At 32.5% G+C, this 15805-nt stretch overlaps 1 protein-coding gene across 1 annotated transcript; it reads right to left on the bottom strand.

Annotated features, from left to right (window-relative positions):
- Positions 1 to 39: 39 nt before the first annotated feature.
- Positions 40 to 6345, bottom strand: LOC125064795 (zinc carboxypeptidase-like). The gene is made up of 9 exons (XM_047672026.1): positions 6160 to 6345; positions 4887 to 5017; positions 4622 to 4703; positions 4133 to 4289; positions 3205 to 3365; positions 2650 to 2737; positions 1873 to 2075; positions 1295 to 1382; positions 40 to 457 (listed from the first exon to the last, which is right to left on the bottom strand). Exons 1-9 carry the CDS (start codon positions 6316 to 6318, stop codon positions 258 to 260), a joined length of 1269 nt encoding a protein of 422 aa, XP_047527982.1. The 5' UTR covers positions 6319 to 6345; the 3' UTR covers positions 40 to 257.
- Between the last annotated feature and the right edge of the window lie 9460 nt (positions 6346 to 15805).

Raw genomic sequence — 15805 nt, 5'->3', positions numbered from 1 at the left:
ATTAATAGAAACGATTTGATAAAAATAAAAAATAAATTTACTTATGTCTGTTTTTTATTATAGATATATTTTGATGCTTTTATGTTAACATTAAAAATATAAGAAGATAATTTACATAATTATAAACTAGCATTACATGAAGTAGACCTGCCAGTCATTTTACAATAATAAATCATGATCACTTTTGTAATCATCATAGTTCAAAACTTTGAAAATACATATATTATTTGGTTAAAAAACAATACTTTTTTTAAAGTTTAAGAGAAATCACTATAAAAATATCCTAAGTTTTCTGCTTCTATTGCTAGACCGAGAATCATTTGTGTGACCTCCTCTCCTTGCTCGGGAATCTTCTCTGGAGGCCAGTGGAAAGAGGAACCACGAAGTTCATATGTGTAAACTAGCGGTGTGTTGAGAGCGTAGCGGACCCAGTCCATGCTACCACCTGACGCTTTGTCTAAAAATAATAGGTTATTACTATGAGGTCCAGATTTATCTCAAATAAAACAAAGTTGGTGCCGTCTGGCCGATTTCAGTCACGGCGCCCAATCTCTAATCAACGCAGGACATATTATAGTGCCACACTCTCATAATCCCATAGGCACATAAAACCGTACACACTGCCAACTTCGGGCTGTTGCTGAGACTTTTTCAGAAATATACAATATATTTTTTAACAGCTTGAAGGGTTTGAACCCCAAAATCTCGGGATCATTGGCCTTATATATGAATAAACTAGACCAATGAGGCAGACAAAAATCAAGATGGTTGTGCATTAAATGAGGTAAGAAAATTACAAAACAATTAAAAAAAAATAAAAAAATCTTAAATGTTCTGCTATTGGCTAAAGGGTATCCTCCTTTCGAGCAGAATATTTTAAGGCTGCTCCCATATGGGTTGGTGGATATCAATGTGGCAGACCCATTCTTTTTCATTCGACCCATGCCGATTTACTCCAGCTGAGTTCTTCATGAGATTCATTAAAAATACAAATTAAACCCAAAAAAAGAGTTTATTTGCTTAGGTTGTACTAGTGCAACTTTGACTAAAATTCACGTCGTCTCATGTGGAAAATCTCGACTCCAAGATAGAACAAATTTAGTAAAAGAATGGTCATGGTATGATTATTAGATAATAAATATGAAACAAAATAGAAAATCAACACGTGCAAGAGGGAGTAAGTGATATACTATAGCAAGGATAATCTTCTTGTATGTGGGTATATTTTAAGGATTCATAGATGGTTAAGGGCTGCGATTCATAAATTCTTTACGCGGTCTCGGTGTACACTTACATAATGTCTCTGCAGCTGTTCCAGGTCCGCTGTACATCACTTTGTTTACTTGGTATCCATATTCCAAAGAAACCTTACCTATTTGCACCTAAAATAAATTACTAGATGTAACAAAATTGGATAATATTTAAAGATTTTTTTTTATTATTAGGGCCGGGAAAAAGGGCTCATAAATCTCAGTCAACTATATATCTATTGATATTCAGATACTCCATTAGCCTTCTTCCAGGAAATGGTGATCGCGCATTTGCAAGCCCGTCTATTAGGCCCGCCAAGGAGAAATACTTAGTATTGTTGATTGTAATTTGAAGGGTGAGTGAGCCAATAAAACTAAGATGTTATGTGCCTGTAGCACAAGGGCACATAACTTCTTAGTTCCAAAGGTTGGTGGCGCAATGACGATGTAAGAAATGGTTTAAAACTCTGACCACTCATCATCAGGTAGCCTATTTGTCAGTTCGCCAACGTATGCAATAAAAAAAAATTATAATATATGTACAAAGGTCCATCTGTGCGAAGATAATTATTTATCAAGTTTATAGAACTAATTGATATTATAGTTATTTTAAATAACTTACTAGATCTTCGTAATTGTGGACGTGCTCAGTAGAATCAGAGTAAGGCAGCAACAAAAGAGCGGCATGAGAATGAAAGCCTACATAGAACAGTAGGTTATCTATTCCTGATATATATGATGATAATGTTTTTGTTTCAATCTCCGAAAATGGACGTGAACCAGCGTAGACTTGATAATCGCAAGGGTTATCTGATGATGAATGTTCTATAAAAGAAAACAATTATAAGATATAGATAATTTATAGAATTTATCATTAAAATAAGAAAACATAAGCTTAAATGATTTGATATAAAATCGTATACAATAGAAAGAGGTAGAGAGAAAGAGAGGGAAGGTCATCTGGAGGAGGAATAACGCTTTTTTCCTACATTGCCATTTCTGCCAGCTTACTCTACTGTGAGCTGCATAAAAAGACCTGCTGCAGCTGCAGAAAATATTTAACTTATTATTATAGTGATTTTGTATTAACACTTTTATAAATATACTGTTACTTAAAATTTAAACTTATTAATAAGTTTAACTAATTTAAGCACTGATTGGAAGGTCACTGATCCACTGAGCTTAAGGGTACAGGACCTCTTTGATGTATGTATCATACTGTGTATCAATAAAAGCATTATTATTATTATATACGTACATAAAAAAATCTTAATAGATTTTTTTATGAATGGAAGAGAAAATTTGGCTGTCTCCTCCATAAGACTAGTAATTTGTTAGGTTACATATTAGAACGTTTCAGCGAAAGTCAATTGGGAGATTCACGTTATTAATTACTCACGTCCCCAGTTATAATCCCAATTCCTATTTGGGTCAGCGCCTATACAGCCGTTGGACGATATTGAGCGAGTCTTTCTCCAATATCGGTCCTGAAAACATATGTTCACTAAAACATTTCAATAAATCACATTTATTACACAATTATCCATGCTTGATTGAATCGGAGTTCGGTAAAAAACATTTGTCCTTCGAATGATCTCAGTTTCAGAACATATCAGGTGGAATATGAGAAAAAAGTGTTCTAGTATTATGTACTATGTGCTAAAGTTCAATTTATGGTATAATAGTTTTGACAGGTGTTTCTGAAACAAATTATTTACTAACGATTTTCATAAATGATCATTTATTGAAAGGAAATTTAAAGGATCACGATCAAAATCACGCTAATAGTTAAAACTATCGACAAAATAAGCAATATTTGAAAAGAAAATTTTTTAGTGGTCCACAAGAAATATTATAGCATAAAATACATTCTTGATACTTTATTATTCGTTATAAGACTTCTAAAGCGTGAATAAGTATTCGATGTTGAATAGTAATATTGAATAGTACGAACAACTACGTAGCTGTAATGGTATCCATCAGGATTAACAGTCGGGAAGATCCGCCAGTCGAACTGATCCCTCAATCTTGTTACATTAGGGTTTGAGCTCGTGAGCAACTGATTGATGAAGTACGTTGTCGTGGCGGGGGCGATCCATTCTCGCGCGTGTATACCTAAGAAGCAACTGTCAATATTAGATTTACGTTGGTCTCTTTTGGATTCTGTATTTGTAACTCAAAGAAGAACCTCGTGCGGTCGTTTGATCGCTTGTGCCCAATTCGAATGTCGATGTATTTGTTGATGATTTTTTCTTAAGTAATAAAATTTTCACAGACGATTTGTTCGTACATTAAATGTATCATTTCTATTGTTTTTATTTGTGTTAATATTATGTGTCTGTATGATTTTATTTTCGAGCAGCATCACAATTTAAATTAAAACATTATCGATGACTATACACATTTTAATTTGACTTATATCTCGAAAAATTTTGTTGGCTATAAACCTATTTATTCTGTATTTTTTTATATTAACGATACCTCTGACTCAGAATCTTGTGTGTCACTTGTATTATCATTAATAGGACTTTAAAAAGTCACATATGTTACACAGGTACTTTGATTATTTATAAGTCTCCATAGACAGTCAAAGCTGAGAACGCGTCGATAATATTGTGGCTTACTATTGGCACTAAGTACACGGCCACTAGTAAAGTAGTATGACGTTTGGTGAGTGTCAAGCGTATATGTAACGCACACAAAGATAATTTAGTTTGCCTATTTGTTTTAGTTTTTTTGTGGTGCAACACACTATCTTGATAAATGAAAAAATTAAGTTCACCTACATAGTTATAACAAGGTTATCTATCTAATTTCAATCTCCAGCAGCAGGGATCGTATAGGCTGCTGTCATATTGTCATTGCAGAATAATAATTGTTACCTGATTCGATGAAAAACACAGGTTTTTCTACGCCTTCCGCAGCCGGTGTGTTTATACGAATACCTCGTATCTGACGACCTTCGTAAGTCTTGCCACCTACAATTACCTCTGTCCATTGAGGATAAGTTCTACTTACGTTAGACAGGTAATTATATATCTGAAAATATGGTTTATTTTTTAATCGACGATGATCAATTTGTCTGTATGTATTTATATATTTTTATTTATCTCGCATCGGTATTACAACGATTTTGATTATTAAACAATTGGCATTTAGGAAATTGTTGAGTTTTGATTCAAGCAAATTTTCAAATCGAATTTTATTTTTTTAGTAAAAAATATTTTTATTTGTAGGAGTCATTTAATTTTAATGCTTTATAATAAAAATTGAATATATTGATGCATGTAAGAGAATATAAATCTGGACGAGGTTAAAGACGAAATTAATAATTGAATATTTTGGTTTAATATTATTATTTTTTAACTTACGTCATCAACATCGTAATACGCGTCCCAAGAAAATCCTTTTTTCTTACTTCTTAAAATTGACGGTTTCTCGGAGCGAATTACTCTAAAACAAAATATAGTTTTACATAATTTATTCGATAATGTATTTATTTAGATATCGCTCTGTGTAAATTTTGATGTCTTATAAACTTAAAAGGCTGTAAGGTTCTTTTTTTTTAGGTATTTTTTCGCATTTTTCTTAGATATGATTTTTAAACTAATTATATAATATAAAATATTAACTTACTCTGAAATATCATCAAAGAGAAGCGTCGCGTTTACTTTGTCATTTTTAGCTATTTCTAGAAATGCTGAATCCAATTCTGGAGGTACTATTATTTGAGCTGATTTTATATTGCCTATATATAATAAAGAATCCTGTAAAAATGTACGATATGCCGTTTAATATTATAAGTCGTTGTTAAAACAAGTGTAACTGGAATCTTTACAAGGCAATCATCAAATGTCTCTTGGATTATTTATTTTGAAGCGAATGGTAGACTGCCAAATTTCATGTAATCACAGTACCAAGTAAGAACTTTGATGCCTATAATCACACAGATTCCCTAACTGAATGAAAGTTTGTCATGAATAACTGATAATTACCACTACCCAAGTATTATCAGGTATCCCAATCTACCATCAAGCTATATGGTTAATTCTAAAATTGTATCATATAAGACTTCTCTATCCATCGAGAAAGTACTCTTAATAAAGAGGTTGCATTACGTAGTATTTAATTTTTTTTAATAATCTCTCTAATATTTTTGTACCAAGGACAAAATCTTTAAAAAAAAAACATTTTTGAAACTCGCATCTCAGTGACGTACATCAGTACACGTATGATTTGTCGTTAATATCACAAACTTCGTTAATGTATCTAAATAACTAGTAATATTTATGTTAACGAGTATTGAATACATTGCTTTTATTTAAATATAACACGTGTTTGTGTAATTAAATCAAATAAAACCTATAAATAATTCATTATTCTAAATGACTATTTTTTATCTTAATATAATGTTTTTAAATATTAATTGAACGCGTGTAAATGACGTGATATGGTACGACAAATTTGATAAGACATTCCTACCATTATCCTTGCGATCTATGAGATATTCTATTTATTGTGTCTCTAATAACACTGGTCACTCACATTTTAAGCCAGATCACATCAGTACAATGTTGAAACCGACTGTACAATACTTGGCTTGCAACAGACTCGCAATAAGCTCTTATGATTATGTCATTTTCCACATTCTTTTTTCCGTACCTATTTGAGTGCTCTATTATAGTTTATAAAACAGCTGTGAATTCTACAAAAAACCACTGCCAATATTAACTTACAAATTCTAAAACCATTTTCAAATACTGAACGCTCATTGGTCAGTTTTACGTCACTCTGTTATCAACCAATTACAATTTAGATGAAAAACAATTTAGTTAATTCGATATATGAACTGGTTTATTGTATGGCACAAAACAAAAATACAAAGTATAAATATAAAAAAAAAACTTACATCCTTATCTAGCATAGAGTTTTTTAAATGATCCAATGCACTCTCATCACCTTTGATGTCATAATACTTGTAATGATTGTACTTATTATATCCCAATTTCATAGAACAAGAAACATTTATATAGAGTAATGTGCATAAAATAAATAATTTCGTGATCATATTTGTAATGACTTTGCAAAATATTGTAAGAATAGAACAGCAATCGTTAGTACATTGTCATATATATATTAAAAGCTGAAGATATAGATAAAATTGTTCAAATAATAAATGCACATTCTGTTATACTAAAACTTGTTTTCCATTGATCGCGAAACTATTCAAAATAATACTCAAAGTACTGAGTCTCCAATGTTCGCGTCTATGGGTTCTGATGTAGAGCATATTCACTTTCTTGATTTTGTGGAACGGAAGTGTGTAACAGAAAGCCGGCGAAGAGCGCGCTATTTGATTTGACCAATGAGCGCGCGAAGCTAGAGTTGACCGACAGATGGCACCAACCACATTCCCGAAAGGATATTATGTTAATGTTGCTTATTACGAACGTGAGATAACAGATATCACGTCTTAAACGATTACTATAATACTCTTTTTTATATTGATTGTATTTAATTAATGCTTCTTTATCTTCGCACATATCGTAGACAAATTTCTTACTTTAACAAGTCCGCTTAAATTTATGTATAGTACTGACCTTGACCCTAACCTTTGTTGTATTGATTAACTTCGACTGATATTACAATACATACAACGGTATTATAATCCCTATAACTACATAGTTAGGTAGGTAGGTTTTAGGTATGAAAAAGTAACCTTTGTCCTTCCTTGGGATTCAAGCTTGCTTTTGCAATTAACAATATTAGTTTGGATTAATTATAAAGATTTATATATATATTTATAGTATTAATTATATATATTTATAGTATGTTTGTGTATCTAATCGTAAAATTAATCGGAATCTCAAGTATGTATGAACGTTAAACGTGCGGGTACTTAGCATTTGCTGATATAATTTTATTGCATTATTCCGCAACGCATGCGACTTTGCTTCTTATCTTTAGACTATTTATATATTTAAATAGAGTATCGCACTACGAGACTAAAGTGCTAAAAGTAATGAGCCAACTTTAATATCCTTGTGTATCCTACTTGATACTCGCCAAACGTCATATTGCTTTACTAATGTGCGTGTATATAGTGGCCAACCGATGGCCGCTATTTTTTTCAACGCGTTTTATACAATAATTAAAGGTGATATCTATATATCTATTTGACATACATTTTTTTGAGTTAAAAGATAATATTATAAATGAGAAAGTAACTAAGAGGCAATGTTGGTAATATTGGCTACGAAGTAAGCTTGAATCCCAAAGGTGGGCATAGGCTTTTTACTCATTAAGGGTAAAGTTGTGGATGAGGAGTGGCATGCAATTTCTCAAAGGATCTTCGTCACAAACTAAATTTCACGCGAGTGATGCCGCGTGTTCAGCTAGTGTATAATTAAAAAAATAACAAAAGAACAAATTAACACACACTGTATTCAAAAAGGCTTTTACTGATAAATTCGATCAAATTTTATTTTACAAATGGTTGAAAATGTCGATTGTCCTGATATAAACATAGCGCTCTCTGTCATCAGTATATGTACCTAAAGTTTCTAGATTACATATGTGATCTGTCTACGTTCAACAAACATACCAAACGTTTCTAGAAATAACTAAGAATTTTTCTTCTCTATATATTCACTTAGAATAGTAAGGTTCTACATATCTTTATACAAATAGACGAAACAGCTCAGCACCTTTTTCTCTCTTGTCTGTTTGTCAACAGATGGTCTGTTTTTTTGTTATTTGGTAACCATTGACGAGAAAAATCAATATCAATAATAAAAAAATAAAATAAAAAACATTAAAAAGGAAGAGAGAATCTGAAAGAGAATATATATTTTAAGCATGTTTATTGATATCATGTTAAAATCATGAGCCCTCAAAATCCGTATAATTATAATGAATTTAATTGTATTAACTACTTCAGATAAAATACTTATTTAAAACATGCTAATTCATGATAATTGTTATATTAATTTAATTATGTATTCGACCACTATGGAACACTGGTTATATTATTTCAACCGAACAAACTTTCAAGCAATTTAAATTTAATTTATTTTTATAGTATAAATAATATGATTGTTGAATCATTTTTGCGGGTGTCATCCATCTATTGATAAGTCTATTTCAAATAATATTTACTATAAACTTTAAACATCTTTTGAACAGTTTTTTATTTACTTTGTAATAAGTTTATATATAGTGTGTTATTATATATAAGCAGAAGTACTTCACGATACTATTAAATACTATATTTGCTTACTTGGTAGGGCTTTGTGCAAGCCACTTCTCAGATATTCTACCGACAATTAGGAATACATATCATTCAGGATGATTAAAATGTAATTTATTTATGTTATCTAAGCATTAATAGCCTTATTTTTTCTCGCTGGAAAAACTGGGGGGGGGGGGGGCTAGGGGACTCCCCGGAGCCGTGGACGCCGAGTGCGCCCAGGTGCGCCGGGTTTACCCACTAAAAAACCAGTGGTACCCTCACCGTCTTTCGGCGGGCGCCACGGGATCGCTTACGCATGCTACCGTGACGAAGCATTAATAGCCTACGTAGCTCTTAACTGAATATAGTTGGGGAAGAATCACGCAAAGAGTTTTTATATGATTGTGTGTGTGAAGGACACATTGGAATGTGACGTAAGCCGGGTGATAGTCAGCCATATGTATACCAAACAATCTGCTGTGAAGTAGAGTGAGGAATAACCTCTAAATAGTCTTCATATCAAAAGAAAATACTTTTGACCAGTGAACAATTATTCCATACATTCATTTTTTTTATTTGTTTTACTATTTTTATTTTCAACAAACGCAATTCTATTTTTAATTGTTGAAATAAGGCAAAATGCTTTATCGGATCCCACCTCTGCAGTGGCTAAAACAAAATTGGTTTAATGTCTGTATATTAATTGACTTTCAATTTAAAGCCTATAAGACAATTTGATATGTACGATGACTCAAGATACGATGAGTTTGACATAATATAAGGATATAAAAGTCTTAATAATGTAGATAAAATAAAATATACACGTATATACACATACTAATGTACGGTAAATAAAAATGTTAGCACTGCATGGGATGGTACGGGCCCCTAAGATACAGGTCCTAGTTGATGATAACAGGCTATCATTAAATGTATTCATTTTTATTAAGAAAAAAATATAATTCGAAGGGTTACGTAGAGAACGGTGGCCATTTTACTTAAATTGATATTCGGTGAAGGAAAACATCGTGAGGAAACCTGCATGTGTCTAATTTCAACGAGATTCTGCCACATGTGTATTCCGCCAACCCGCATTGGAGCAGCGTAGTGGAATATGCTCCAAACCTTCTCCTCAAAGGGAACGGAGGCCTTTAGCCCAGCAGTGGGAAAATTTACAGGCTGCTAATGCTAATGCTAAAAAAAAGTTTCATAATGTTAAATGTTTTAAAAAAACTTATATAAATCACTGGCACTGACACAGGCTATAAGTAAACACAATTAAAATGTTTTATTTGTATTTGTAGGCTTTGATTAAAGTTAAAATAAATAAACCCGAATAAATGATTAAATAAAATTGTCTAACTTTGACTAAATACTGTTGTATTTACGTTTCAAACCCACATCATTACATCAATTTGCGTTTTAAGTCGTGTAGAAGTTGTATAACCGAGATGGCCCAGTGGTTAAAAAAAAGGGGTACAAGCCCAGGCAAGCCATACTGATTTTCATGTACTTAACTAATATTTATAATTCATCTCGTGCTCAGCAGTGAAGTCACTCATGAGGAATTGCATGTGTCTAATTTGAAGCAAAATCTGCCACTTGATTCCGCATCTACAAACCCGCAATTTAGCAGCGTGTTAGAATAAGCTTCAAACCTTCCCCTCAAAGGGGAGAACTTTACTTTACTTTTTCGGTAAAGATGGCCACTTCATGATCACTGGTTATTCTGCGATCCTGATTTATGATTTCCAACAACATTAGTGCTTTAAGAAATATTAAACATTGCCAATACGCTACCAACCTTGGGAGCTAAGATGTTATGTCCATATTTAAACATTCTTAACATTGCCAATACGCCACCAACCTTGGGAGCTAAGATGTTATGTCCATATTTCAAACTCAAATTCCTTAATTTCATACAGCAGTATTACACTTACTTCTTGATAGTCAAATTAAACACTACTATCGGTTCGGAAAAGAAAATACCATGACCTGAGAAGAACTGGCAAGGAAACTCGGCGGGTCTTTTTTTGGCAATTTTATCATTTAAATACATTCAATGTGAAAAAGAGTTACTGACTTTATGCATTTACATTGACTCAATCACCCTCTAAACTGGAATACAACTATACTATGTACTGCTATATATAACTGGCGAGTGGGTACCACCGTACCACCAAATAAAGCGAATGCACGCCGATAATAGTTTAACGTGAACAACATGTACAGCCTGTAAATTTTCCACTGCTGGGCTAAGGCCTTTTCTCCCTTTTGAGGAGAAGGTTAGGAGCATATATCCGCTGCTCCAGTGCGGGTTGGTGGATTCAAATGTGGCAGTATTTCGTTGAAATTAGACACAAGCAGGTTTCCTTATGATGTTTTCTTGCACCGCCGACCACGAGATGAATTATTAACCTATATTGTGGTGCTAGCCTGGGTTTGAACCTGCAATAATCGCTAAGATCCACTGGCCCATCTCGGCTCAAATTTAACGTGAACGGGCGTGATTGATTTAACGGTGGAGGTGTATTGTACAAATTATATTATTATATAATATCATACGTATAAATTAATTGAAACGAGGAGAACCTATTTTATTTTGCCAAATTATGTAAAGTAAACTCGCTTGGTCAATCTATAAGCACAATTTGTATATTTATAATATTTTATATAAACGTACATTGATTACCATAATAGAAAATTATAGTAATCGGTCGTGTAATGTCTGGAAGCCTCACGTCGAAGACTAATCTTCGTTCCGTTCAAATCGGTTCAACATTAAAATTTAACGAAAAACAACAATGTTTTGGAGTAATATATTTCGTTATATTTTTGATACCTAGCAACACATCACAAGGGAATATTTGTGGCGAGGATCGTTTGATGTTTTGCTGATTAACCGCAATAGAAAATAATGGCCTGAAGTTTTATATTCTAAAGTAATTTTGGCTTCCTTTGTTAAATCCATTTCAAGCGCCTTTGTGGAGTAAACACCTATTGCTTTTGTGATGAAACGCCAAAAAACCCAAATCTTTAATAGTAGGGTCAAATAAAAGTTAATAATATTGTAAATGCGAGCTTTTGTATTTTTACAAGCTTTTATTTAACTTGCAATGGTAGTTTGTTTAGATCTATTCTTGCAAACTCAATTAGAATAATTTCCTCTTATCCTGCAAATAGTTTTTGGATCAGGTCCGATGGCAGTGTATTTTTGTGGTAGATAGGACCTAATTCTTTACCCATGATTGGCTCCAGACGAAAGAACTCCTGAACGGTATTATTCGTTTCTTCATAATTACTAGTACTAGTACTCTTGCTAAGTAAGAGTACTTTAAAAATAAATGCCCCTTTGATCTAGTTGCTAACTAATAAGACATGGGCTCAAATTACGAAGGGAAGCAGAGGGAGCAAATAAAATGATTGAGTTTTTCTGTGAAGAAATTCTTCTAAGCGGCAATGCCAAGGCCATTGACCCTACGCCTGAAATCTTGCGTACTTTTTCTTTTGTTTTTACAAAACCTATTGTACTATAATATCTCTCACACAATCGCCTAGACTCCTTTGAAAAAAAACAATAAACGAAAGTTGATTATGTTTTGGAATACAGACGTAGGGCAATTTTTATACTTAATATAATTATTTAACAAAAAAATCAGTAACGTGGATTTAATCAAATGAAGCAGATAGTAAATCTATAGTCTGAAATATGCTGCGTTTATTCTTTTTCCTCAATTTCCAGGTTTACAGAACGTAATGCAGGATGTAATTTTGGAGTCTGAACATCTCCTGCGAAGATTTAATTATCGTTACGTGTTCTTCGCTTAATACAAAGTGAGATGCGGTTGCTCTTCGTTGCTAATTAAATGTATTGCCCTTGTTTAGTCTTTATTTTACTTTAGCTATTTGTATGATACTAATGAGAAGAACGCAAATATTTACACAGAACTATAATAGTTGAATAGGAACTATTAAACATATACATATAACACTATATTATGAGAATTATAAAAAATGCTGTTTCGGTTTTTGCCTAGATGATCGGAGTTGCGATTCAACGGGGAAATTATGCTAGTATACTTGCCTCCATTCCACACCGTCAAGATTTATTCAGTAACTTTTTTTTTATTAAAGGACTTCATGTTAATAATTCTTATGTAAATAAAATCTCTAATATATTATGAGAATTATAATGATATATACTTGGTGGTAGGGTTTTGTGCAAGTTCTGCTTAATTCCCAAGGTTGGTGGCGCATAGGTGATGTAAGCAATGGTTAATATTTCTTACAGCGTCTTTGTCTATGGGCGTTGGTGACCACTTACCATCAGGTGGCCAATATGCTCGTATGCCAACCAATGCCATAAAAGAAGAAAAGATTATTATCATTTTGGATTCGACAAATGTTTATAGGTATGGGTACTATGTTTTCTCTTTTATAACATGTATGCGGACGGGCAAATGGGCACTTGATGTCACGAGTAGTCATCTGCTCATAGACATTGGATATGAAGTATTAACCAATAATCATTTTTATCCTTTACTTTTTACGAGAAATAATGGCTTATTTTCGAAGCGATTTTAAGCAATATAGCATTAATCCTCATCCATTTACGTACCTTTAATACATTGTGCATTAAATAGATCAATAAGGCCCTATACAGCTGTAAATAAATGTTTTCGAAGATATTACAGATTTAAAAAGCAGAGACATGATTAAAAGATACATATTGTCGTTGATCATACAAATTGTGTTGATTTATAAAAAAATCTAGCTGGCAATTTTACTGCTCTACCGTCAGATAATTGACGGGTCGCATTTTGGTGTCAAGGGCTTATAAAGGTGACGAAGTCTTCAGAACTTGAAGGAACTTTTCTCTATAAATACAGAGCTACTGTATTTATAGAGAAAATACTTCAAATATATGTATAAAGAGTTGTAGAACCGAGGTGTCAAATGGTTAGAACACGTAGATCTTAACTAATCTTTACGGCTTCAAACCCAGACAAATATTACTGAAATAAAAAAAATATCATTTAATTTAAAAATTTTAAGTGCTCAATTTGTTTTTATAAAATATCATCACATGCTTGGAGGGGACGGAAAGAATCCCAATGTTGTGTCAAACGTAAATCTGCCACATGTGTAAATTGTGCACGAGGTCGATAAAATGTGTGTGCATGTGTAAATTGGCGCATAGTATTTTAATGTGTTCCAAAAACCTTATTGATACTATGAAGAAATATAAGCAATCTGATGGTATATCAACATGATAGGTAGGTCATCTAAGCCACGATGATAATGACGATGCCAATCTCTGAGAATATTGACTTCGTGGAGGGCTTTTTGCTAGCTTTTCTGGATAGTTTCCCACTCATCAGATATTCTACCGCCAAAAAGCAATATTTAGTATTGCTGTGTTCCATTTTGAAGGGTGAGTAAGTAAGTGTAATTAGAGGCGCATTGGTGTGATGTGGCGCCAATGTCTATAGGCGGCGATGAATACTTACCATCAGGTGGTCCATTTTTACAGTAAGATAGAACAGCTATCCAATAGGAGCAATGATAGATCAGACGCAGGGTACTTGGCTTTAAGTCTAAAGAGCGGAGGTGTATCACCACCGACTTTCTCATTTCGAGTTGCTAAAACCCAATAGTTTATATTGGCCTGACATGGGATTTAAACCCACTACCTTGGATAATAAGTCTCATAAGCTAGACATCATACCGACGAGGCAGTTGACACTGAGGTTGACTTATATCCACTGAACACTTGTCATCGAATTTGTATTTATTATTCGCTTCGAACCTCTTTCGTTTAGTCCTTAGTAGTCGAAACTCTAAAGGGCTTATCTACATTCAACTCACGTAACATCCTCTCATGTTCTGGAAATAGCTACAAAGATCAAAAACAAGTATTAAGAAATCCCGAACAAGACAAAGTAATAAATTCAGGATCAACCCTAATTAATCATTAAAATAATGTGAGTCTTTTATGTTTTTCTTTTAAAAGCTAACAAATGAGCGACATAGCTGTCACGTTGAGGTATATAAAGGAACAGAATACAGAATACTCTTAGGATGGTCGCAAGTTTAAACAAAGATATTTTTCCAGATTCATTTATTAACACTATTTTCACATTTATTTTACCCACTAATCCGTGTTTAACAATACATCCCGTATTATCCAAATCTCGCCTATAATTCTAATTATTTTAAAAAATAATTAGCATTATAACAAAACACTGCCGCCGCGTTCGATTTCTTGACATTCTTTTTCTTACCGGCCAGTATCTGACATTCGGTAAGTATTAATCGTGAAAAATTAAAATAATACATTACAACATATTCTAAAAATAGTCAATCGATATATTATTAATTAAATTATTCTAATAAATTATAGTTATACAATGTGTAAAAAAATAACTCTAACAATACTGTACTATACTTCTACTGTAAACAAAATCAAAAGAATTATTAATTCAAGTAGTTATATACGCACTTTTGAATTTTCATACTCAATTATCTAAGAATTGCATTAAATGTAAATCTACTCCGGTTCGATATGTGTATCCTGCCAAGAAGAATCGGCAAGAAATTCAGTCGTTAATTTTTTTCATCATTTAAAATACAAAAGCTATATCAGTCAAATATAATTAAATGTATCATATAATGTATCGACATATACTGCTTTAAAGTCGACGAGTACTAACTCCACGCTTTTTATCATTCATATAATCTTGTTTTCAGTAATATTGTATAATAGGCTATTTGACTGTTTTTTTTTTTTTTAATTCATTTTAATTATTTAGTAGAAGTTAATAAACCTGGGTTTATTAACTAATTAAAATTTGTATTTTTTATTTTTAGTTCATATTTGAAAATTATCAAATAAAAAATTCAATATTTAAATAGCGCGAGAAAACGCTACTTTGACAATATGGCGCTGCAATGGGGTCGCTGACGTCACTAGCCTGTATTGTAATCTGTGGCACATATAATCCACATACAGCAGGCAAACGAGGTTAACAAGCAAGTGACGTCATCATAACGTTTATAAAAATGAATTTTTATTTATGGATTTTTGAATGAATAAATTATTATTTTGAACTTTCCTTAATAAATAACCATTTTTAAACTGATAATATATACTGATTACAATAATTGCGCTTTATTTTTTGCATTGTAAAATAGCCTATTATATATTATTTATTAACTATTTACATATATTACTTGGTGGTAGGGCTTTGTACAAGCCCGCCTGGGTAGGTACCACCCACTCATCAGATATTCTACCGCCAAATAACAGTAAACTGTATTGTTG

This window comes from Vanessa atalanta, chromosome 6, assembly GCF_905147765.1.
Source record: "Vanessa atalanta chromosome 6, ilVanAtal1.2, whole genome shotgun sequence".
Taxonomy (NCBI): Eukaryota; Metazoa; Arthropoda; class Insecta; order Lepidoptera; family Nymphalidae; genus Vanessa; species Vanessa atalanta.
This window is presented reverse-complemented; position numbering and strand designations above follow the sequence as displayed.

Excerpts from the sequence above, each read along its gene's own strand:
- LOC125064795 (XM_047672026.1), bottom strand. The coding sequence starts at position 6,318 with ATGATCACGAAATTATTTATTTTATGCACATTACTCTATATAAATGTT. Across the intron at positions 5,018-6,159 it reads ACTCTATGCTAGATAAGGAT|GATTCTTTATTATATATAGG; the intron begins GTAAGTTTTTTT and ends ACATTTTTACAG. Across the intron at positions 2,738-3,204 it reads ACCATTACAGCTACGTAGTT|GACCGATATTGGAGAAAGAC; the intron begins GTTCGTACTATT and ends ATATGTTTTCAG.